This window comes from Solanum stenotomum, chromosome 12 (genome assembly GCF_019186545.1).
Source record: "Solanum stenotomum isolate F172 chromosome 12, ASM1918654v1, whole genome shotgun sequence".
Taxonomy (NCBI): Eukaryota; Viridiplantae; Streptophyta; class Magnoliopsida; order Solanales; family Solanaceae; genus Solanum; species Solanum stenotomum.
In genome coordinates this window covers 27,708,092-27,732,364 of record NC_064293.1, presented here as the reverse complement: position 1 = coordinate 27,732,364, position 24,273 = coordinate 27,708,092, and the positions used below count along the sequence as shown (strand labels likewise).

The following is a 24,273-nucleotide window of genomic DNA, read 5'->3' as shown; positions in this document are numbered from 1 at the left end:
AGTCGTGTATAATCTTTTAATAAAATCTAATTAATTGATTTTCCCCCCTTAATTTTATAATATTTCTTTCTTATTTTTTTTCAGTTCGATTTTAAAAAGATGAAAACTAAACTAAACTTATTTGTTCTATTCATCATTTGTCTTTTTCACGAATGACTAACCTAGTAAATTGAATTAAATGAACTAGAAAATCGACGATGTCAATTATTTATCTTATGAATATATATTATAATATCTTAGTGATTGAATTTTAAAAAAATTCAAAAAATAGAGTAGAACACTGCAATATAAAAGAGAAAAAAAGCACAAGAAATATTTTTTAAAAAAAGCTCGATAAAAAAGGGTAAAAGTAAAAAAAATTAAACGCGACATGACAAGGCAAGTTAAACTTATTGGATTCAAATTACTAGTTTCCTCCTATCTCGTTCAGTTTTTTATCTTGTAATTTTCACATGTTTACTTCTTTATATTTCGAACCCCCTCCACAAAAATCCTGGATCCGCCACTGATCATTGGGTAAGTGTTACATTAATTTCGGATCTAATAGTATGGATGTTCCACGGAATGTTAACATTACCACGAGCCTAAAGTTATCAACTGTACTATCTATTATGCTTCTCTCCCATATACCTATACATATATTACTTCGACTGTCTGTCTCTTATTAAAAATATTTGTCTCATATTATTTAATCATCTAATTAAATTAGGAGAGAATTAATTTTTATTTTTTTTTCATTTACCCTTACAATTAATATGACATTTGAAAATAGAAAATGTTCATTTAATATGAGACGACTGTTCCATTTAATTGTAACGAATGAATATCTACTAACTCTTCCCAAAAGGATTCGTTATATATAAGTCAAACAAGATATATAATCAATCCGCACTTCTTTTTTCTCTATCCATTAATTCCAAATTAGAATTCTCTTAAAAATGTATATGGGTAATATCAAGAAGAAGAATCTTCTTCTCATTTTCTTCTTCTTCTTCTTTTACTTGTCTTGTACATGTTCAATGGAATTCCAGTATTCCAAGAATCTTGGATCAGAAGCTCCATCATCTCCACATGATCAAGAAGGAGGAGGGTTGATGACGACGACGACGAATACGAAGAAGATGAAGATGAAGACAAGAACATTAAAGTTGAAGAATATTAGGGGTTCATCAGATAATTGGAATAGAAAAAGAACGTATACAGCAATGCTTCCAAAAGGTTATGTGCCTCCTTCAGGATCTTCACCATGTCATAACACATACCCTAATTCTGTTACTTTTTTTTGTCATTTCTCTACTAGGCCTAATAATAAATTACCCTAGCTAGCTATATCGATCAACTAAGAATATTGTATAGACGAAAATTAGCTAGTAACATGCATGATTCTATGATGACTTTCTTGATCATCAAATATACTTATATACGATTGAGTTTCTTCTTGTTATCGTCCACATTATTATAATGACATATACACCTGGTTTTCTTCATATATAAATCTTTGGCTACATACTATTTTCCTCATTTAATTTATCCATATATATATATATGTACAGTATTATAAATAAACGAGTTTACAATAGTACTGTTTTGCCATGGGTGGACTATCTTTCTTTTGTATTATTATTATTGAAGTTCTATATTTTCTTTTCTTTCCAAAGTCATGTGGGAACAACAAATTGTTTGGATGGTTGTTGCAGTATTGTGTTGTTTGTTTGAATTCCTACTGTGTTAATTAGTTGAATTTTAATTTATTGTAGTGTGATTTTAATTCATTTTGTGTAGCAACTAATTTGATGTGATTGTGTTACCTTTTTTTTTCTTCTCATTTTATCTATACTTATTATCTAATAATAATCCTATTTTATTATTCTTTACACTATTTTTTTTGATAGATCTACCTCATACCCTACTTTTCTTATAAGTTTGTCTTTTAAATTGCTCATATGTGTGACATTATGTAATGAAGAAAAATAATCTATCCAAATATTATAATGATCAGCACATGACGATCCGATACATTATGAAATAATATATAACAATCATCCAAATGAAGCGCAAGTGAAGTCCATAATTAATACCCTAATAATATTGAGTGGTACATGAAGTATAATTTATACTGTAGAAGGGGAAATTTTTTAATAGTAAAGCAAGCAGCAATTCTCAAGTAAAATTACTTTTAACTAAGTTTTTTTTAAGAGTTTTGCTGAATTTAATGGAGAAATATCGTATTCATCAGAATGCTACACTAAAAATAAGATTAAGGGTAACTTAGTAACATAGTAACTTAGACTAGATACATGCCTTGAATATTGATACATATATACAAATACTTTTATGATAATATATTTTACTTACATATCAAACACAAAAAAATAAGTAAAAAATCGAGCCATTTATTTTCCTTTAAAAAACATTTTCCTCCGTACCGAACACACCCTAAGTCTTTAGTTGATTTATCTTTTTCAACAATCGATCACCAACAAAAGTTCAAACTTATTTACTATTGTTACACGTGAGAAAGATATGATATTAAGAAAGATGTCTACTGTGTGTTTTGACTTGTAAGGATGTTTCGTGTAGCTGTTAATTTCTTCTTTGACTATATAGAGTTGAATAGAGTAGTACTATAAACTTTAGTCAATTGTCCAAATTTCTGTGTCCGAAGTCTACATTGCAGTTCTGATTAAATTTGAATTTGCAATGCATGACTCATTCGAGTGGTCTTCCCAATAAGATTTTCTCCATACTCAACGCTCAAATTCAAGTACTCTAACTAATGATGAAACAATCTCATCACCGCACCACAACTGAGTGTCAATTGTCCAAATGATAGGCATGAAATAGGTAGAAAAAGCATATGGAAACTCCACCATTTGAGGGAACTTGCTTGCCTCATGGGGTTAAAGTTAAAAACAAAGTTTCTTACTTTCCGTTTACTCCATGCACATTCATCATGTCCTATTGAACTCCAAACTCCTAACTCTTCTCTCGATATGTTACACTATTCTATACATATAATTACTACTTATAAATATTACCAAAATTCTACTATATCAAATCTAGTCTAGTTTAATGCATTTATATCATGTGCCTTCTATAATTGTACTTTTACCTAATACAATATGCCACATACATACAAAATTAATAAGTAGAGTATGAGTAGTGGTAAACTGGTGAAGCTATTTGCTAAGAATACTATTTAGTGGTAGTTAAATGTTTAATATAATTTTTCGATAAAGGGGTTCAACTTTGACCTTTTTCACAAAAATCTAATCCCTTGAAGAAGTAAATATTGGCAGGATAATTAATGTGGTTCAACTGACCTTTCTTTGGTATGTGTTTTAGTACAAGGCCAAACATATATATAAATCCTTAAACTTGTTCCTAAATTTCATTTTGGCACTCCAACTCAACCTCATTCCATTTTAACCCTTCAACTCCAATTTTTATGTTCCATTTTGGCACTTCTAAGTGATGTGGTAGACTGTGTGCATCACACTTTCTCTAAGAGAGTGAAAGACATTAAAAAGTATTTTTTAAAAAAATAATAAAAGATTACCCTTCAACTCTCTTTCTTTTATGTACCATTTAACACAAAATAATAATTTATGATTTCTTTATTTCTATATATGTTATTCAACTGCAATTTTGCATTTTAAAAATCAGCGTTCATCCGTTAGTTATTGTAAAAAATTAAAATTGCTAGATGATCATTGATTTTTTTTTTATAAAAAAAGAAGTAACAATTTCATTTTAAGAGTTTCCCTATATTTTTACGTGAAAAATAAACCAATAAAAGTGCGTCGATTTTCTTTCTTAAGAAAATCAATGACAACCTAACGAAGTCTATTGAGTTTCAATATTTTTTTGTAGTGTTATTAATTAGCAATGAACATGAGTTTGTTTTTTACTCGTATTTAGTTGAATCGAAAAATCAGAAAGTTGATATTTGAGTTAGTCCAAATAGACTAGATATGAAAAAAAAAAAATATGTGGTGTTATTTAATTTAATTAATTGTTTAAAAAAGAAAACCAACACACTTTCGGCAATTATTTTTTCACACAATAATGTACAAAAACTCTAAAAAAAAAATGATGTTCATCCATTATTTTTTCACACAATAATGGCATGTAAAGTACACACATCCCACTTTGTTGATTCTTTGGAAAGAAGTGCCAAAATGGAACATAAAAATTGGAGTTGAAGGGTTAAAATGGAACAAGGTTGAGTTGGAGTGTCAAAATGAAATTTAGGGACAAGTTTAAGGGTCTGCATATGTGTTTGGCCTTTAATACAACGAGAGTAATTACTTAAGTAGGAAAAGGCGATAATGCATTAATTGTTAGAGGTATTAAATTCATGAAAAGAGATACTCCCTCGTTTACTTTTACTTGTCACTGTTTGACTTGACATATTCATTAAGAAAATAATTATTGATTTAGATATTTTATCAAACTATTCTTATTAGATGATGTTTAGTACTCCCTCTAATTACTTGTCCACTTTTTCTTTTATAGTTATCCCTAATTACTTGTCCATTTTGACAAATCAAGAAAGGATAATTTTTTTTTACCTATTATGCCCTCAATTAAATGATAATTACTTTGAAAAATGTAGAACTTTTCATCCACTTCATAATTAATAGGGGTAAAATGGTAAACTCATTATGTCATTAATTGTTTTCTTAATAGATGTGTCAAGTCAAAAGTGGACAAGTAAATAGGGACAGAGGGAATATTAAGTCTTGGAAACCTTAATGATACCACAATAATATACATATACTCTTATAATGTCATTGATATATATATTGATTTAGTATCAGTTAAGTAAAATTATCAGCCTTAATGATACCAATACATTATATGATACTAATTTAGTATCGGTTTAACAAAAATTATCAGCCTTAATAAATGGGATATGGGCAGTAATTTTTTTTTTTTTTTGAGAAAATGAGTATTTCTTGAATTACTTTGGATTGGAGGTATGAACATGTAATTATTTTGAGTTTCATGACCCATTTATGTAGTTTTTTCTAAATAATATCTACATAAGTTATGTGAGATAGAATATATAAGAATATATTAAGAAGTTTAATAATATATGAAATAAAATTGCAAAATAACAAACCTATCCTTCTCAATAGTAAGAACGTGTTTTATTTCGTTTAAACATTAATTAAATCATATTTTGTAACACTAATTTCGATTTTATAACACGGCAAACTAAACATTGTCTTGAAATACTTTCATTTTTACGCAACTGATTTATATATAACTAGTTTTTACATTAATCTATGTATAACTTACTTCTAATCCAAACACCACCTAAATTATATTTGAACTTATTTATTATTTTGTATAGAATAAATTGTGTCAAAAAAATTACATATATTAGGATTAGGTTAATTATTTAAAAACAAAATGTGTTATGAGAATTAAGTAATTTTTGTATAACTATAATCTCTCCACGGTAATAAATATTACTACTAAATAATATAAAATATTGTATTTATTGATTTGACGTAAAGATTGCCGGAAAATAAAATTCTACCATGGTTAATTGGACTATTTTGGTCGTCCCATCAAATACCATATACTGTCTCATTAGTCTTCCATCGTTGGCCACCTCCGAATTCCGGTGACACCCAGTTTAATACCCATCTGGGTCTGTATAATAATACACTCCTATATACGCTCACGCGCCGCTGTACTATAGTAGGAAATGCACACGCGTTTGCGGCTGCTATAATCCAGAGCAAAATTGAGAATCTGAAGTTGTTGCTCTTTTGTTTTATATTGAGAATCAGAGGATGTCGAAATCATTGCCCTATTCAATGAAAGATGTGCACTACGATAACGCCAAGTTCCGACAGCGATCCGTATCTCAGGTCAGCTAGCTCAATCAGAATTCGTACCTTTGAATCTTGTTTTAATTTCGATCTATGATTAGAATAAGGATTAGTTTACAAGTGCCCTGATTAGTTTTCTTCATAGAATATCCTGATTTGTCTGTTTGCATAGTTTGAGAGGAGGAAAAGGGGGCTTTTTGGTTATGAAATGTTGTTTTGCTAACGGAAAGATATGATCACATAACTTTTTTTTTTTGTATTTTTCTCTGATGTGAACTGAAGTATGCCCTGCTGAAATTGTGGCTAAAATGGGAAATAATGTTCATAAGCCACTCAGTTTAAGAAAGTAAGAGTCAGTTCGGGAATTCGGGAAATAAAGATAAAATATATGCAAGTCAAACATGGTTGTTCTTAAACTTGATTTGGTATATAGCTAGCATAAAAAGATCTTGATTTGAATATTAGATTTTCTAATTTTTGAAGGAGTCTTAAGTAAGCTGTTGAGCTAAGTAGTATACTATTTCTTTATATTAATGTACCACTTTCCTTTTTGAGCTGAGTTATCTTTTAAAGCCTTTTAACCCTCGTTAATCTCATTCTGAAATTTTTTGTTCTGTCCCTCCTTTTGTGGTTTTGGCAGTGGGGGTTGGGGGAAGGATTTTAGTATTTGGACTTGGTATGCAGTTTATTACATGAAAGGGTGCTGCAAAAGTGTTGTACTTACACGAAACCACCTTTTCACGACATAATTAACAAGTTTTATGTTGTGCATCTTAGTATCCAGACACCTGTAAAAGGGTTATTTCGTCTCAGCCTGTAAAGGCTACATAAGAAAAAGAGATTGCCAACTTTGGTTGAAGGTGGTGATAACTATATTTTAGTTTCTATTTCAAATATAAGATTTGGACCTCATTGCCATGGGATAAATATAAGATGTTACTGCTAACATATTTGAGAGAACTAAATTAAAAAGCAGTTAGAGTAGCTATGGATAAGACCATTGTAGTCTCTTACTAAACATTCCTTTCTTCTCAACCCCAAAGGTTTATCGGCGAATCTCTACCCTAAGGAGACATGATTCCTTTTGGTTACTAGTTGAAAGCTAGAGTAATGATTAGTGTATCATTTATATCTTGTGCTTATTGATGGTGAACTCGGTCATTTTTAAGACCTTGATCAGACCTGGACGAATTTGTGATTTGATTGTAAAACTCTGATATTTAGAAAACATATGCACAATACTAAAAAGAGTTATAAAACGACAAAAAAATACATCAAGAGTAGGTGCTTCTGTTTGACTCTTGGTAAAGGATATGTGAAAACCATTATTCAAAAGAGGTTTTACCTTTTCATAAAAAAACAATTGTACAAAAGAGGGAATGGGATTTCACTATACAGAATTTTCCTGGGAAGAGATCTTAATGTTCTTTTTTAATATGTATTCTCCATATTCTTTAGATGTTTATTGGATGAATTTGTTACACTCGCTACCCTTGGTAGTGTTCATGCAATAGCCTAGTTCAGTGATAGTGTTTGGTTATATATTCATTAATCATCTACTTTACTCCTTATATTAACCTTGAGTAATGGAATTGGGTTTGAAGAGTTATCCAGTTTAATTTCCTTCAGAGCTTAGTTGATAATCTAGGACATGATCAAAAGAAAGGAGGAAGTTGGAAATCTCTACTGGAAAGAGTGGTAATTGCTAACAACTTTGGGTAGCGAATCGCTTACAACAGCATTAACCCCTTTAATATGGTCTGATTTGACTGTTCTAAAGAGTGAAGAAGTATTTCATTCACATATTGAGTTATTCCTTTCTAATAAAGTCTGTTACCATATATCTGAAGTTCATGGTTCATGCCATGTAACAAGCGTCATTAATAAATATGAAATAGGAAAGATATAAAAAATAAATAAAAAATAATTGTTGATATAAAAAGTGTCATTTTGTCATTCACGTTTGAATTTCAAATAAATTGGAGTTCTGAAGATTAGCTTAAGGATTCGATATGATGGCAGACAGTTAAATATTCTTGAATATTTCAAATGGAAATTGCACCTCATAAATTAGAAAGAGAGCAGTTTTCCTTTTTCTCTCATATTATTGTCAATTCTGGCATTTCTTATATCAGGAATTCGAGTAACTTGGACATTTTCATGGGTATACGAAGTGCTTTGATGGAGTCTGAATAATATATGTGGTGCCTTACAAAAATTTTGTTTTCTTGTTGGTATGGGCAGTGTTGAGAATATCATTAACTAATAAAAGTGTGCTTTCTCTAAAAGCCTAAACTATTAGAGAGAGCACACTTTAATTAGTTAATGATATTCTCAACACGCCCCTCACGTGCAGGCCTGATTCTTTTTCATGGCCAAACACGTGAAAATTCTTTTTTAATTTGGGTGTTGAAGAATCCTATAAGGATTGGGCAATCCTCCTCCCTTTGAGCTAGCTTTTGGAGTGTGATTTAGGCCAAAGACCTAATTTAACAGGCGGCAACCTTTATATAGTGTACTTATGGTGCATCTTGCCAGAGTGTTCAACTACAGAAGTCATACATCTCGTAAGGAGATTGACAAAGCAGTATAGGGAGTGGAAGAGGGAACATATGATGTTCGCTGACCTAGAAAAAGCTTACGACAAAGTGGGTATTTGGATTGACTTATTTTAAGTAGCTTTTGACTTTTAAGCTCTTTTTTTGTTTGTTTTGGAAGTGTTTGAAAAACACAAAAAGTGCTTTTAAGCCCCTTTTTTTAGGCTGAAAAAGTACAAAAACAAAGAGTCAAAAGCCAAAAATTTGGTGGTCCCAACTTATTGCTTTTAGCTTTTAACTTATATGCCACTTTAAAAAAGTCAATTTAAACACCCCCATAGTCCCTTGGAGGGTTCTATGGAGTCGTTTGAAGTCTAGACGTGTACTTGTAGCTTACATTAGGGCGATTAAGGACATATCCAATGGATCCAAGATCTGAGTGAGGACAGTGGGCTGAGACTCGGAGCATGACAGTATTTGCCCACAGTGTAATGTGCCTGACTTGTGACATTAATGACTTCAGGAACCAAATTATGTCAAATTTACTATTTTACCTTTACTTTAATTTGTTTTTGTAGCATCTAAATGGCCACATATACCGGGTTTTGCCTATAGCTTGCATTTAGAAGTGTGTTTTATCTCTGACTATCTTCCCTAGCACGGGTAATGCACATATAACTTCTAGCTTTTAAATTTGAGATAGCTCCCAAGATCATTTGCATCCCTTGAAAGGTCTTAGTATTTCTGCAGCAGAATTTTGTAATTTATCTTGTATGCTGAAATTTTATAGTTCTGCTTATCTTTTCAGGTAATTTCTCAGGTTCTATTAACCAGTAATGGGAAACGTGATTATTTGAAATGTAGCACTGGGAAACTTCTTGTGTTACTGATGCTTGGTGGTTTAGCATATCTAGTACTGACTAATAAAAGTGCTGTCCATCCTGTGTCTGATGGTATAGCAAAAAAAGATGGATCAAAGGAAGGAGAAAATCTCATGACTCATGGAAGTGGCAAATTCAGGAGATTTTGGAGAAAACCACCTAGACTTCCACCCCGGTTATCTCCTGATGAAATAATTAGTAGGAATAGATCTATTCAAGAGTCCACGAAAAGAGAGGAGCCAGAATGGGTGGCAAGACAACAGAAGGTGAAAGATGCATTTATCCATGCCTGGTCTGGATACAAAGCCCATGCCATGGGTTATGATGAACTTATGCCCTTGAGCCATAGAGGGGTTAATGGTTTAGGAGGTTTGGGAGCTACAATTATTGACGCTTTAGACACGGCTATGATTATGGGAGCTGATGAAGTCATTCATGAAGCAGGCTCGTGGATTGAGAAACATCTTCCTGAGAGGATTGAAGGGAAAGGCCAAGTAAATCTCTTTGAAACTACAATACGACTTCTAGGTGGTCTTTTGAGTGCTTATCACTTAAGTGGTGGAAGTCAAGGGAGAATTCCAGAACAAAAAGGGCCTACTCCATCTATTTACCTGGAAAATGCTAAGAACTTGGCTGATCGTCTACTTACTGCTTTTACAGCAAGTCCATCCGATATTCCATACAGTGACGTAGTCCTGCGTGACAAGTCTGCACATCCTGCCCCTGATGGTCTGAGTAGCACTGCGGAAGTTGCAACTGTACAGCTTGAATTTAATTATCTTAGTTATTTAACAGGTGATCCAAAGTATAGCATAGAAGCCATGAAGGTTCTACAACATATAAAGACTTTGCCAAAGGTGGAGGGACTGGTCCCTATATACATTAGGTAAGTAACTAAGATCGTATTTTCCTATGCCAGGACTTGTGTAGGCAGATGCTTGCCCTTGGAATATCTGAAAAGTAATTATATCATGTTCTGCAATAATTCCAGTATCTTGAAATGTGTCTTCTTGACCTGTTATTTTTGTTTAGGGAGCTAGATATATTGCAACTTCTAATAATGTAGGGCATTCAATGCAACGGTAACATAACCATATGATTAAAAGAAAAGGCTTCTTTATGTTCTGCCTGTTTCTTTATTTTATTGTTAGTAAATATAGCTATCCGGACAAAAGTAACTGTTTAAGAACAACTTATGATGAAGATGGTTTACAGTTCACTCGATAGCTCTAGAACCAATTAACTTCTCCTACTATTCAACATGGAGGAAAACCAGAACAGTTTTTTCTACATCTAGTTATATATGTATTGCTGGTTACTGTTTTGTCTCCTGATTATAAGTTCCTACTTACAGTTACACTAAACTGATTTGTTCCATTGCCAATTCCTTCTTCACTATCTATCATGTTAGAAAAATGCTTTTGTGCTTACTTCCAGAAATCCTGCATATAATTTGCAATACATGTTTCAAAAATTGAAACACAAATCTTTCTTGCCATGGATCCTTAAATGTCTTCACTATTTGTTCATGATTTCCAAGTTATCTAATCCTAAACGAAGTCTGAACCTAAATTTTACTTTCCTCTCCACAACCAGAACATATGGGCATCCTTCAGTACATTTAATTCTTGTTGTAGAACCATACTAGATGTCAACCGGTACTTGTATTGGTGTAAGGTAGTAGGTACCCAGTTGGATTAGTTGAGGTGCATGTAAGCTGGCTCAGACACCATTACTACCAAAGAAAGAAAGAGCATGTCTGCAATAATCGAGTACCTTTATTAGTATGTGTATATATATATATATATATATTCATGCTTCCTTAACATATGAAAGACTAGCATTTAGTTGTGCTTAGGATCTCTGAATGGGTCGAGGTGAAAATATCTTGTTCACTTGCTTCAGCATATGCTTTCACCGCCACATCTTTCTTTCCTTGTTCTCAGCCACTTCAAGTGATATTTCACCATTTCTTGTTTCATGTAAGTATCTAAGCAAAAGCTGGAATTTAACTCTGCAGATTACAAGTTTAAGAATGGGTGGTTTTTATAATTATTTATTCCTACTTGTCTACTGTTGGATTAAGAAAATACAGAACTATTATACCCGTTGACTTATCATTTGTGCTTATAATGATGTCAGCCCTCAATCCGGACAGTTTAGTGGAGACAATATTAGACTTGGATCTCGTGGTGATAGCTATTATGAGTATCTTATCAAAGTGTGGCTTCAGCAGAAAGGAACTAACTTTTCATACTTGTACGATATGTATGTCGAAGCAATTAAAGGTGTCAGGCATCTTCTTGTTCGCAAATCTGTTCCAAATGGCTTGGTCTTTGTGGGAGAATTGCCATATGGGAAAGAAGGTGGTTTCAGTCCAAAGATGGATCACCTGGTATGCCATTTCTGTTATTATTCTTTTTCAAATATACTTCAGCATTGTAAAGTGAAAAGGTCAAAATGGGTCTAACAAGGAATCAGCTGCACGATGCCACAGTTAGCCGCAGTATTCTATTTTTTCCTTTTGAAAAATAATAAATCTTCCCAAGCAACATGGAAATCCTTTCCTTGATATGTTTAGCCAATTTCAGTGGGTATGTTGTTGTTGTTGTTGTTGATATGTTTAGCCAATTCTCTATTATAAATTTCTTATGCTGATAGAACATTTTTTTCTTTTCTTTTTCTCCAAATTTTTCATTCATTTTGCTCACTCAAAGAGTTTATTAACATACAAAAATCACTGGCCATAACTTTCACTTTCTTCTTCTGAGTGCATTGATTTATGATGGAATACAAGTTGCAGCTATTAGATAGCTTTACCTCTCTAGCTAGGGGTATACATTTTAGTAATGTGCTTTTTATTGAAGTATATAGTCTTGAATCTTAATTAAAGGAAAGCAGTCTTCTCCTGCCTCTTTCTTTTCTATTCACAATGAGACTTGTTTTCGTAAATGTATGAAAGACGTATTTTAGATGTTGATGTCTGCTCTTATAAATGTGATATCATTTGACATCATCCGCAGGTGTGTTTCCTTCCTGGTACCCTGGCCCTTGGCGCTACAAAGGGGTTGACAAAGGAAAGAGCTATGAGAGAGAACTTGCTCACTTTTGAAGATATGGAAAACCTAAAGCTTGCTGAAGATCTGGCTAAGACTTGCGTGGAAATATACTCAGTAACCTCTACTGGCCTTGCTCCAGAAATAGCTTATTTCAATATTGAGGTGAGTTAAAACATTTTTATTTCTTTCATCACTTTTGGCAACTATCATATTATGTAAGGTCGTGTTTTTAGTTTTCCTTTGTCGATCTTTTTTCTTTTCTTTTCTGAGGAAGGTGAGTTTGTGAAAGTTAAAAGATTCCTGTTGCATATTTTAAACTTCTGATCTGTGTTTAACATCATTTATGTCTAGATGTAACATGGATTAATCGGTTGTAATAGATGCAAGAATTACTCTCTTTAATGCTAGTCCAATCAATTAAACAAATCTGGAAAACAATCAGAGTGAAAATGTGCCTATCGTGACTTGAACAATCTAATTTCATCATTAGTGAGATGCAAGATAAATTAATGATAGTGTTCATATGTCTACCCTGACTTGAAGTACTATTGTGACATAATTGGAAAAGATTCTTGCATCATTAATGTTTTTCTGTTGTCTTCAAGCAGGGAAATTCTGAAGGTGGTCCTGGTGGTGGGAACAAAAGTTCGAAATATTTGAATGACATAATCATAAAGCCTGCTGATCGTCACAATCTTTTGCGCCCTGAAACCGTTGAATCATTGTTTTTTCTGTATCGTATTACTGGCGATTCAAAGTATGTTCTTATTTTAAAGTTGATCTGTGAACTTTGCTATGTGCATTTGCTTTATGGGCTTGAACAACTAAGTTTGTTGACTTGGTGGACTCTTCTTCAGGTATCGTGAATGGGGCTGGCAAATTTTTGAGGCATTTGAGAAGTACACTAAGATTGATTCTGGAGGTTACACTTCTCTTGACGATGTTACTGTTATTCCTCCACAAAGAAGAGACAAGATGGAGACTTTTTTCTTGGGTGAAACACTCAAATACATCTATTTGCTGTTCGGTAATAGCACCACGATCCCTTTGGATGAGTATGTATTCAACACAGAAGCTCATCCTATTCCAATAATTTCTAGAAGTGTATGATAGATACTTTGCTTGCAAGAAGAATTTTTTTTTCAGTATTGGCGGAGATTCAGATGACCCAAGAGAACATGTTTCAGCAATCTCAGATGGAATTTAAATTCGTTTAAGTCGGTTCATTAGGTTGCATGTGACCTCATGGAAGCTTATTCACAAATGTTTCCCTGAAATTTCCATCTGAAATGCTCCTGAAACTTCTACTCGAGTGATATTTGAGGCGGGGAATTCTCGATGAAAGTCTTGTTTGTGTAGTGCATACAGAGATAATTACAATTTTTATATAGTGTTAAAGGCTAAAAGCTCCACGTTATTCATGGAAAGAACAGGATAGTGTAATCCTTCTGTAGTAAGTTGGAACTTATTCTTGTAATTGATGTATTAGATCTGCAGCTTTGATTTCTCCCTTTGGAGATACAAAGCTTGAATCATTTAGCCTAACATTTACACAATGAGATCAATATACAATTGCTTTGAACCTCTTCTCTACACTTCTGATAATTTTCCATCGCGATCAATGGTGATTATATTCTATGCTCAAGCATATGTGTTAAAGGAAAAACAGATGGTCGCCATCTCTGATTACATCAATGTCATCTATTTCAGCATCCTGTGCATTTACAGCTCTCTTGAAATCGTAGCCTCCAAATCTTTGACCTGCAGTTGGAGAAAATTGCAGAGTGAGAAAGAATGATCGCGTTCTTTCAATTTTCACAAAATGAAAGGTAATTAATTACCTGCTACTCTGAAAAGCTCTTGTAGTGAATCAGGTAGAATGATTAGTTTCCCAAACTGTTGATGCAATGATTCTTTTTTCACGTGAATGGTGATTCTCTTCTTATGGTGGGTAGATTTTGTCCCTTGAGAGCCACTTGAACTGGTACTACATGTGGGTCTTTTTAGGCAAGAGTTGGAACAACTGGGGACCTCAGGCTTCAGTTGACAGCTCTTTGTTCCCTCATCTGGTCCAATGAGCACCACTTTATGCTCACTTAACTCACTCTTATTTTCAAGATTTAATGACAAATCATTCATGGTTTTGTTTACTTCTTGTCCATCATCTCTCTCTTGCTTCTTAACTCTAGCTTCCAAATTATTGATATCTATGCTAGTAAGTGTGATATCATCATGCCTTTTGATTTCTGGTCCTGCATTTGTTTGATGGTCCACATAACCAAAACCTCCAAATCCCTGAAGTTTCTGGTTAATAACAAAAAGAATCGTCTGTAAATTTCGTTTTTCCTAAGCAATAACAATAGTGGATTCCCCAGTACATAATCTGGTTTACTTACCAGCAAAAGATTGTTCATAATTATACGTTCATCTTCTGGATTTGCGCGAAGAATGTTCATCAATGATGTCCTGTTTAGCCTTAGAATTTGAGAAATCTCGGTAGTTCTAACAGCAAATGGCTGTGGTCTCCCACATAAAACACCTATTTCTCCAAATATTTCTCCTGCAACAGCCTTTCCAATTATCTGTTTGGGAACATGATTGAGAAGAGAGATTTAGTTACATCCTAAAGTTGTCTCTTAATAATAATAGTTACTATGTAGTAATATACATACTTGCTCTTGCCCTTCAATCTGTGCTATAAATTCCTGCAACAATAACATAAAACATACTGATTAACAACATGACAAGCACAGCTTTAACATATACTCAATCTATAAACTAACTTACCACTGCTCCTGAAACTATTATATACAGATCAGTTGGTGCCTCATTCTGCAAAATTACGTCTTGCTTTGGAGGGAAGTATTCAGCTTCCATTTCAGGAACCTTAGAAATTAAAGTATCACACTGTTAAAACCAATGCAGAGTGATCTAGAGAACAAAAGAGAAGGGAAAGGGAGAAAATTACCAGTTGGAAAAGGAGGTTCCGCGAAACACCTTGGAACAAATGGACATTTTGAACTATAGGAAAAAACAGATGGTGTGCAATGCTTGTTCTGATGGCTTTAGGCAGGCCATTAAGAGTCTCTTCTTGTTTCAATGTTTCTGTTTTAAACTTGAGACACATGTGAGACAAAAGCTGATCTTGTACTCTTGGAGGCAACTGATTCCTTTTTGCGAATTCTTGAGCTGCTTTCACTGCCTCCCTCTGCAAAATAAACAAGACTCCTCAAGTTTAATTTGATCTCAAGATGCGATTTATGGAGAGAGAGGGAGGAAGAAGAAGCATACGAAGTTTCTGGTGCGACTAGTCCAATGAACAACAAGGTTAGTCATGTTTCCAATTATGTAAGATGTCAATCCCAAGTTGAATAACATGTAAAAGATATCAAACAGCATCTCTCTTGAGTTCTCAGCATGCAAGTCTCCATAACCGGTTGTTGTCAGCGTTACAATAGACCAATACAATGAAGTTATGTATCTGTCACCAACACTTAGTTGCTTGAAATCTGGATATACAGCACCAATCCATGTCTTTTTCGAATCAGGATATCTATCAGCAATCATATAGTTAATGCATCCAGCACAGTGCACTGCAAACAATGTCACCTGAACTCCAAACAAACCACATGTTACTTGTCAAACATATAAAAAAAAATCATCTTTTTTTTAAGCATTGATAGGACTTACTGATACGAGTTTTGTACATCGCGTCCAGAAGTAGTTGAACCGGATATCCTTCTCAAGTCTGAAGGAAAGCAAACCGGCTTATATGTGAGTTTTTTTTAGCATTGATCATAATTCATGATGTAGAAACCAAAAATACAGTGTGGTATTTTGGACCTTGCAAACAGGGCACTGACTCGTCTGAGACGCCATAATCTGAGCATGCTGAGCAATCTGAATCCAACTCCTCCGCTTTCTTTGTGACCCGTGAAGACGAGGATCAATGATTGGAATGGTACAGTAGAACATACATCAAAAATGAACCACGTTGACAAGTACCTGTTTATCTCACATTTACACATAATTAGAACTTGGAAAAATCTCTCTCCCTCTCTTTGAATGAAGTTATGTACATAAAGATTAAATTTTTAATTATTATACCTTATTGCTATTTTCTTAGGTTCATCAACAAGAAGATAAGACTCTCCATGAAGATACGCGACGAAGAAGGTAAGTAAAATGTCAATAGCAAAGAAGCAATCAACAATGTTGTCAACAATGAACAGAGTATCATCTTTCTTGTATGACAAGAATGCAACCTCAAACAGAGAAATCCAAGCTGTGTAAATAACCATAACAACTAGAAACATCTCCCAACACCTGAAATATCATAATAATCATTAAGCTCAAGAGCGGAAAAAATAATTTATCAATCAATTATCTATCTTATCTTTACCTGTAACGTGGATTAAACGGCGAAATGATGAATCTTCGGAGTTTTGTAGCGTAGTTGATTCGAGCTCCAAGTGATGGGAGAAGATCACTAGAGAAGAAGCCACTATGGGTGGTTTCTGTACCCATTTGGAACTCGTCCACACAGAACCGTTGTAAACAGTTTTTAGCATAAGAAAATGACATTATTATATATTGCTGCTTCTTTTTTGTTGATGTGGTTTTTTATTTTTTATTTTTAGAGTTTCTTGGAAAGGAGATGTGTAATATTTAAAAATACTAACTAGTTATTTTTAGCGTGTTTATATATAGAGGATGTAGTTGAAGAAGTAGTTGGGGTGATACACGGGTCAAGTGTTTCTTTATTGTGATTCTTTTGAAAAAGCATTTTAACTTTAAGAACGTGATATTGCTACTTCTATGTATTTTCCCACAAGTGGGGTCTAGAGAAGGTAAACTGTATGAAAATCTAGTAGAGGTAGAGAGATTGTTATCAAAAACTCGAGTGAGCAAATGCAAGTACAAAGGAGAAGAAGACATAGCAATATCGAAACACAGTAAATAACTGACAAGGCGAGATATGAGTTTTAAGGTTGTTGAAGTGGCAAACATGATTTTCTTGATAATAATTCAGGTGCAAGGGGAATTTGTTGAGAGAATTAAGAGAAAGAAAATGGAAATAATGTTGCAAGATTTTTGGGGAAAATGGTAATGGTGGTGGGATCTCCACCAAGATAGAAATTTTAAGAATAATATAAGCATTTTATTGTAAGGATGGAATTTGAGTGAAAAAACAGATAGGTGTTTTTCATTTCATTTTCTAGTTGGACCAACAAATCCCAAATAGGATTTGGGGAACTATTTTGTGGAAAACACGTGGACCAATAAGAAATCGAACTCCATGTGAGAAAACTTTAGTTTTTAGTAAACAAAAAAAAAATCTACGTTCTTTTTATCCTTTCCTTTTCAAATTTAAAGAATCAATTTTTCTAACCTTATGTTATTAAAGTAGTTGTTGTTACAAAATGTAAGTTTGATTTTGAACATGTGATCATATCTTAGGGATACAATTGGAAATGACGTTGGAACTCTGATATTCTCATTTATATTAAAAAAAAATGTATAGAGTATTTCATTTAATATATTTCTCGAATCACCTTTTCAATTTCAAATTCTATATTGAAGTCGAAGACAAAATAATGGACAAAATTTGTAAAAGGTCGATATATCTTAGTATTATGTTTTTGAAAATTGAAATTATGTGCATGCCTAACAAATGTTGTTGTCTCTTCTCCATACATAAGGTTCCATGTGCTTGATGTTTGGAGTTCATTGAATCCCTTTTGTCTACTAAGTCACAAATTGGATCATATATTACAAATTTCGTTTTAGTTAATGTTGGTGTAGAATGCAAAATGATAGAGACGGGTGAAGGGTTGGTTCATGCAATAAATAACACTCCCACATGCATGAAATTTCTTAGAAAATGAGGTGTTTGTGTAGGTGGGAGAGATTAAATGGAAAAGGGTATAGTTTTAAGTTTTATTTAATGATGATGATTAGGGGCGGAGCCGAGTCATGTATGATAAAGGGGTTTATTTAAATCTTCTTCGACAAAAAAATAAGTCGGTTGTATATAATTAAAATTATTTTTACATATAATAAACGTTGAACAACCTTTGACTCCTTCGTGTATTTAAAAAATTTTATATTTTAAACTTTTTAAATAAAAATTTTGATTCCACCTCTTCTTTTGATGACGATATCATCATGATGATGAAAGGGAATCTCAAGGAGGAGGGAGGACCCATTAGGTAGGCTGAATTTTATCATGAAAATCACACTATTTGGGAAAGATGTTTTGCCGACTTAATTTGCATTGAAGCAAAATTGAACTTCATTTACAAATAAATTGTGATAGAGCGATAAGTAAACCTTTATTCTTAATCAGAAAGCTCAGTTTGAGTCTATTTGAATATCGAATCATTTTTGTTAAACATCGTTTTACCTCTCAACATGGAACTTTCCGATATGTTTTTTAAAAAAAAATAAATTTAATGCAGATAAAAAGTCAGACATGCAAAAATAAATTGTAACCAAATGTATTTGTAAAAAAATATTCTGGAATGATGTGGTCAAATCGATCAGCAATAGTCACTTACAAATCGAAGGATCACACGTACGGTTGCTTAATTATTAATTTAATGCTTTTAAGATAAGGTTCTAAAAGTGGGCGAGTCAAAGTAAAATTTTGTTAGTATAGAAAATTTTGGTTTTTGTGAATTTGCTCAAATTATCGGTTTTAAATTTGAATGTAAAAACACAATCGTAGTCAATACAAAACTAATTAATTTATGTGGAATCCCAATAAGACGAACAATCATTATATTCTCGAAAGAACTTGTACTAGAAACCAAATTCAGTTTAAGAACAATTTTGGGTTAGTATCATCAGATGTGATGATATGGATGAGACTATTCTAATCTTAATTAGTGGCTTTATGTTTAATCCTAAATATGAAAACAATCTTGATAAGGAGTTCAAGTCTCGAATGGGCTCCTATTTGGGACGAATATAAAATAGTAGGACAAGATATCAAACATCATATAAGAAACTACAAAAAAAATTGTATTAGTAGGGTTATATTTTGGGCTAAGGAGCTATATTTCTCCTTTACTTGAAAGATAGTATCATTTGCACTTTTGTTCTTATTTTATGCAGGTCTTTAATTTTATCTATTAATAAATAATTAAATTATATAATTATTTTGTTGGACATAATTTAGACTTTTAGATTAAAATATTTCATAATTATTGTTTTGCTAGGTATAAATTTGACTTTTAAGGACAAAATCGAAGACTAAAGGTGTATTTAATTTGAAGAAAAATATTAACAAGTGAATTTCTTACTTATTTTGTAGTGTTTAATAAGTAAGTAAGAAAATATTATTCTAAGAGAGCGTTATTTAGCAAAATACTATGGAAGCGGGATGAGATTGAGAGTGGTGGTGAGATGGTCAAGGGGTGAGAGTTGAGGGAAGAGACAATAAACTTAGAATGTCACTTATACAACTTGTTTTCTCTACTTCCACTATGAAACTCATTTACTTCGTTTTAAAAAAATTATTTTGCTTGAGAAAATATTTTCCAAATATTTTAACCAACCAAATATAAGAAAACTAAAATATATTTTTCAGAAAATATTTTCGTCCCACCCTACCAAATATACTAAGACACCAACTCGTTTGAAGGGCAATAATGCAAATAATTCTTTACATGATCTAACAGCAGCATCACAAGTGGTCCAAAACTTAAAGAAGAATAAATGTGTAAAGTCTTTTCTTCTTGAGTAAAAATAAAACAACAAACTAAAATATGTAAAGAATCTAGAGTAAAATATAAAGGATATCCTCTTTTTTGTGGTCTAGTATCCATATATAGAAATTTACCCTACCATACATACACAAAAATAATTGTTTAATTTCATCCTCTTATAAGGAACAAACTGGTCCACCTTTTAAATAAAATAATGATATGGAAAGTGAAAAAGAATTGAGATCATAAGGGTAAGAGACTGCACACCACATCAAAAATGATTTTTAATAATAATAACTTTTAATAAAAATATATTTTTAGCGATATTTAACATTTTTTGAGAAAGTCCTTAAATCTTGTACTGGCATTGAATTCAATATCAATTAACTAATGTCAGTAAAAGTTTTATCACTCTCTATTAATATGTATATTAATTATCATAAAAAGTTATTTTTGTTGCAATGGCCTAATAAAAATGAAAAAATATATGAACAGAAATTATAAGTCTGAAAAGATATATATATGTGCGCGCGCGCAGCACAGTTTTCATGTAATCTCAAAATGTGATATGTATAATGGTAAGAAATAAGTAAAATATTTTCAAAATTCACTCAGAAAGATAAGTGAAGTTATAAAAATAATGTCTAGCATTAATTGAAGCAAATAATATAAAGGTACTTTACTTTCTACATACAAGTGAAGTGAGGGGTAATTTTTCTTCCTTTTTGATATAAAATAATTTAAAAAATCTATTTTTAATAGTATCAAATACCAAAAAGTAACTTTTCTTGAAAGTAATATTATTTTTTTCTCTAAGCTTATGTCAACGAAGTTGGATCTTAAATACAAATAGTTTCTTAATGTCGATGTCAAGAGATATGAATAATAATAATCCTTGTCCTTTTCTTTTATTTATATTTTTCAATCCGTTTTTACTTTGTTAGTAGTTGCCGTTGACAAGACCAACAATATAAAAGTTAATTTTCTGTTTCAATTTTTTAGTTTGACATGAATTTTATTTTTAAAAAATTGTTATATAATTTTAAATTAAATACGTGTTAAATAAATTAAAATATTTTAAATTTTATTATCTTAAATACATCAGATGAAAATTTGAAATTTAAAATTCACTTAAAAATGATTCTTTTGAAAGCTGACTAAAAAATATAGGTCAAACAAATGAAAGAAAATATTTCCGATATATCATTTGACTCAAATAAAATATTTTAAAGCGAAAATTGAGAAGGATATTTTTAGATATAACTGCCACGTGCATCACATGTGAGAATTAGTGGGTGTAGGTTCCATAGAGTTTGGCCAAGTTTGGCCATATCCACTCCACTTGTTTCCTAAGCTACAATTTAATTAGCCCACTTGAGATCATATCTATTTATTTCACGATCCGAAAACTTGAGTCATAATGATATTTATTAAAATCTATCAATAAATTAGCTAATTCATATTTCGGAATAACAAGTAGTGAGTATATTGGGCAAAAAATTTGAAAGCAGAGGAAAGATAATCAATATAACAGAGAAATAATAGCAGAAAAGAGAAAATGTGTAAATATATACAGTTTTGGTATCTATATTAGCCTAATTAAATTTAGATTTGCACCGAAAAGTCTCACGTTAAAGGAAGGCGACCTCGACACCTCCTTTCAATTGGATTGCTAAAGCCTAATTCCAAACAAAGTGTTTGGCATGTCACCAATGCAATCAAAATTCCGACGTTTTAATAAGTTGGATTTATCACTCCTAAACTCTACATTATTTCGTATGTACACTACAACAAAATCAACTTTTAGCGGCAATAAATATTGACATTAATAAAGAGTGTTAAAGTTTTTACCGGCATTAGTTAAGTGCCATTAGAACCAATGTCGTTAAAGGCTTTAGGGACATATACAAAGAGTGCTAATTGCCGCTAAAAATACATAGTTAGCAGTAATTAAGAACTAATTGCCGCTAATGATATTTTTTATGTAGTGGTATGAATTTTAATAACTTATTCATTTCATGTAATTTAAGTTTTAAGGTACCTCAAGTTTAGTTAACTCATGATACCTTCATTTTATTTCATCCATAGTTCCTCAATTCAATTAAATATTGGAGAAAGCATCTTTAATTTTGTTTGGATATTTTATTTTATTTTTAAAAATGTCTATTCACTACTTTTTTGGTTTCACATTTGGTGATGGTACCCACATTAGATTCTGACTAAATCTGAATTCATGTCAGAAGGTTTTATATTGAGGTGTAAAAGGCTAACTCCTTAACAAAGGTGAGTTTGTACCCAGAAGACTCGAACTTCAAAACTCTTGTTAAGGATGAAGGAGTATTTACCGCTCCATCACAATCTTTGTCCCGCGTCTATTCACTACTTGCCCTTCCCTAGCTATCACCTATATATCATATTGGCATAATCTTCATTGAACTTTGTAGTTCAATTTGGTAGGACCTACTCAAGATCCTTGTGAGAAACACCCCACACCTTGGGAGTCTCTTATTGTCCTTTAATCTCTCTCTCTCTCCATCCATCCCATCTAAATTGAAATTGATTGTTAATTAGTAAATACATTTAAGAAATTGGTACTATATAGTAATTAATTATTTAATTAAATAAGCCTTTTTCATGTTAGAAAAAAAAGGGCTAGAGTAGTAGTCCAAAAAATGATAAGTTTGATCCTTTTCTTGAAGTTTCAAGAAAGTCAATTTCTCTAGATTTTAGTTAAATTGGATGAATAAAGGAACTTTTGAGAAAAAGGCAATCCTCACCACCAGACCCAAAAAAGAATGTAAAGTCTAATTAAAGATAACTTATTTTAATCAACCATATTTATTAATTTATTACTTGTAGACCCATAGGCCCAGCATATAGTATGAGATGATAAAATAGAATATGAATTTTTTATGTAGTATTTTTTTTTATGAAAGTCAAAATCTCTTTCCATTTTAAAATATCTCTTCCCAATTATTTGGAGTTCAGACAAAAATAACAAAGGACAAAAAGAATAAGAAACAAAATGCAAATTTATAAACATGAAAAAAAAAATGTCTCTTTCAACTTTTCTTTTTATTAATTAATAATAATTTGTTTGTTTATTGTTTTTTCAACTTTCTGGATTAGGTTTTTTATCCATTTAGTTAATTAGGATCATACTACTTACTCACGAGTTTAACAAAATTGTTGAATAAAGTATATAATATTTAAGTCAAAAGTGATGCATGAATCATGATCAAAGTTTAATTTGGTAGATTCAATTAATAGAGTCACAATATTCTTGTGATTATTTAACCCCAATTAATCCTTTTTTTGCCCAAAAAAAAAAAGAGTAGGAAAAAATCTCGTGAAGTGCAGATAACCACGGGCCTAAAAACGGGATGCTGCATACCATGGTCCTCAGCAAAAGGTGGTCCAACATAATTTTTTCCTTTTATCATTCAATCCGACTAATTCAAATTCATATTGTGTAGGTTTATTAACAGAGGCAGAGGTGATTGTGGATGTTAGCATATGAATTTGATATAACTCAGTAATTTTGATTCAAATTCTTATATTTAGTTGTGTTTGAAAATACACTAACTAGAACTCATTTACAAACACTTGAGTCGTTGTCCAAAAATTTAGAACCAATAAAGTTTAAATTCTGGAGCTGCTTATGATCACTATATGGGAGTTTAAAACGCTCTATGCATGTCAAGAAGTTCTATATTTTCAAAAATTGAACTTGAGATCTCTGATTAGCTTCCATTTGATAATAGATTTTGAACTTGAGATCTCTTATTAGCTTTTATAGTTGTGATTGTTGGAATTTGAAGTTGTGTTTGGACATGCATTTTACTTGAAAAACATTTAAAGTTTTATCAGTAAAACTCCAAACAACGGATCTTGAAAATATTTGAAGATCAAATTTATAAAATCTAATCAAATTTCATGATCAGATAAATTTTCCAAAACTACTCACAGGTAAGGGTGTTCCTAGATATACCTTCTATGAGAGTACTTTCCAATAATTTTTTCTATATCTATCATCTTTATGGTCTTGTGGTCCTTGACTACAAAAATGCTTCACTAAATCAAAATGCTTTCGTAGAGAATCTTAGCTTGGAATAATATTTTTGACCATTAGCTACCTATAGTTTTAGGGGTTCCTTCATTTTAGAATTTCAAACCATCATTTTAGGAAACTAACCATCATTACAATTTCGTAATCATGCAAATAACATGTTAAT

At 32.0% G+C, this 24,273-nt stretch overlaps 2 protein-coding genes across 2 annotated transcripts; one reads left to right on the top strand and one right to left on the bottom strand.

The window, feature by feature from the left end:
- Window positions 1–5,561: 5,561 nt before the first annotated feature.
- LOC125846558 (mannosyl-oligosaccharide 1,2-alpha-mannosidase MNS3) lies at window positions 5,562–13,908 on the top strand. The gene is made up of 6 exons (XM_049526076.1): window positions 5,562–5,888; window positions 9,195–10,153; window positions 11,410–11,662; window positions 12,291–12,488; window positions 12,935–13,083; window positions 13,184–13,908. The coding sequence occupies exons 1-6, from the start codon at window positions 5,811–5,813 to the stop codon at window positions 13,434–13,436; spliced, it is 1,890 nt and encodes a 629-aa protein (XP_049382033.1). The 5' UTR covers window positions 5,562–5,810; the 3' UTR covers window positions 13,437–13,908.
- Window positions 13,762–16,968, bottom strand: LOC125846557 (potassium channel KAT1-like). Its single transcript, XM_049526074.1, has 11 exons — window positions 16,729–16,968; window positions 16,434–16,652; window positions 16,170–16,331; window positions 16,017–16,074; window positions 15,618–15,935; window positions 15,295–15,534; window positions 15,114–15,212; window positions 14,999–15,031; window positions 14,723–14,908; window positions 14,168–14,630; window positions 13,762–14,087 (listed from the first exon to the last, which is right to left on the bottom strand). The coding sequence occupies exons 1-11, from the start codon at window positions 16,908–16,910 to the stop codon at window positions 13,981–13,983; spliced, it is 2,067 nt and encodes a 688-aa protein (XP_049382031.1). The 5' UTR covers window positions 16,911–16,968; the 3' UTR covers window positions 13,762–13,980.
- Between the last annotated feature and the right edge of the window lie 7,305 nt (window positions 16,969–24,273).

Bases quoted from the DNA above. Each gene is read 5' to 3' on its own strand.
- LOC125846558 (XM_049526076.1), top strand. From the start codon at position 5,811: ATGTCGAAATCATTGCCCTATTCAATGAAAGATGTGCACTACGATAAC. The intron at 10,154-11,409 runs GTAAGTAACTAA...TAATGATGTCAG, and splicing joins CTGGTCCCTATATACATTAG to CCCTCAATCCGGACAGTTTA. The intron at 13,084-13,183 runs GTATGTTCTTAT...ACTCTTCTTCAG, and splicing joins CGTATTACTGGCGATTCAAA to GTATCGTGAATGGGGCTGGC.
- LOC125846557 (XM_049526074.1), bottom strand. From the start codon at position 16,910: ATGTCATTTTCTTATGCTAAAAACTGTTTACAACGGTTCTGTGTGGAC. The intron at 16,075-16,169 runs GTCCAAAATACC...GCTTTCCTTCAG, and splicing joins GTCAGTGCCCTGTTTGCAAG to ACTTGAGAAGGATATCCGGT. The intron at 15,213-15,294 runs GTAATTTTCTCC...TTAATTTCTAAG, and splicing joins GGAACCTCCTTTTCCAACTG to GTTCCTGAAATGGAAGCTGA.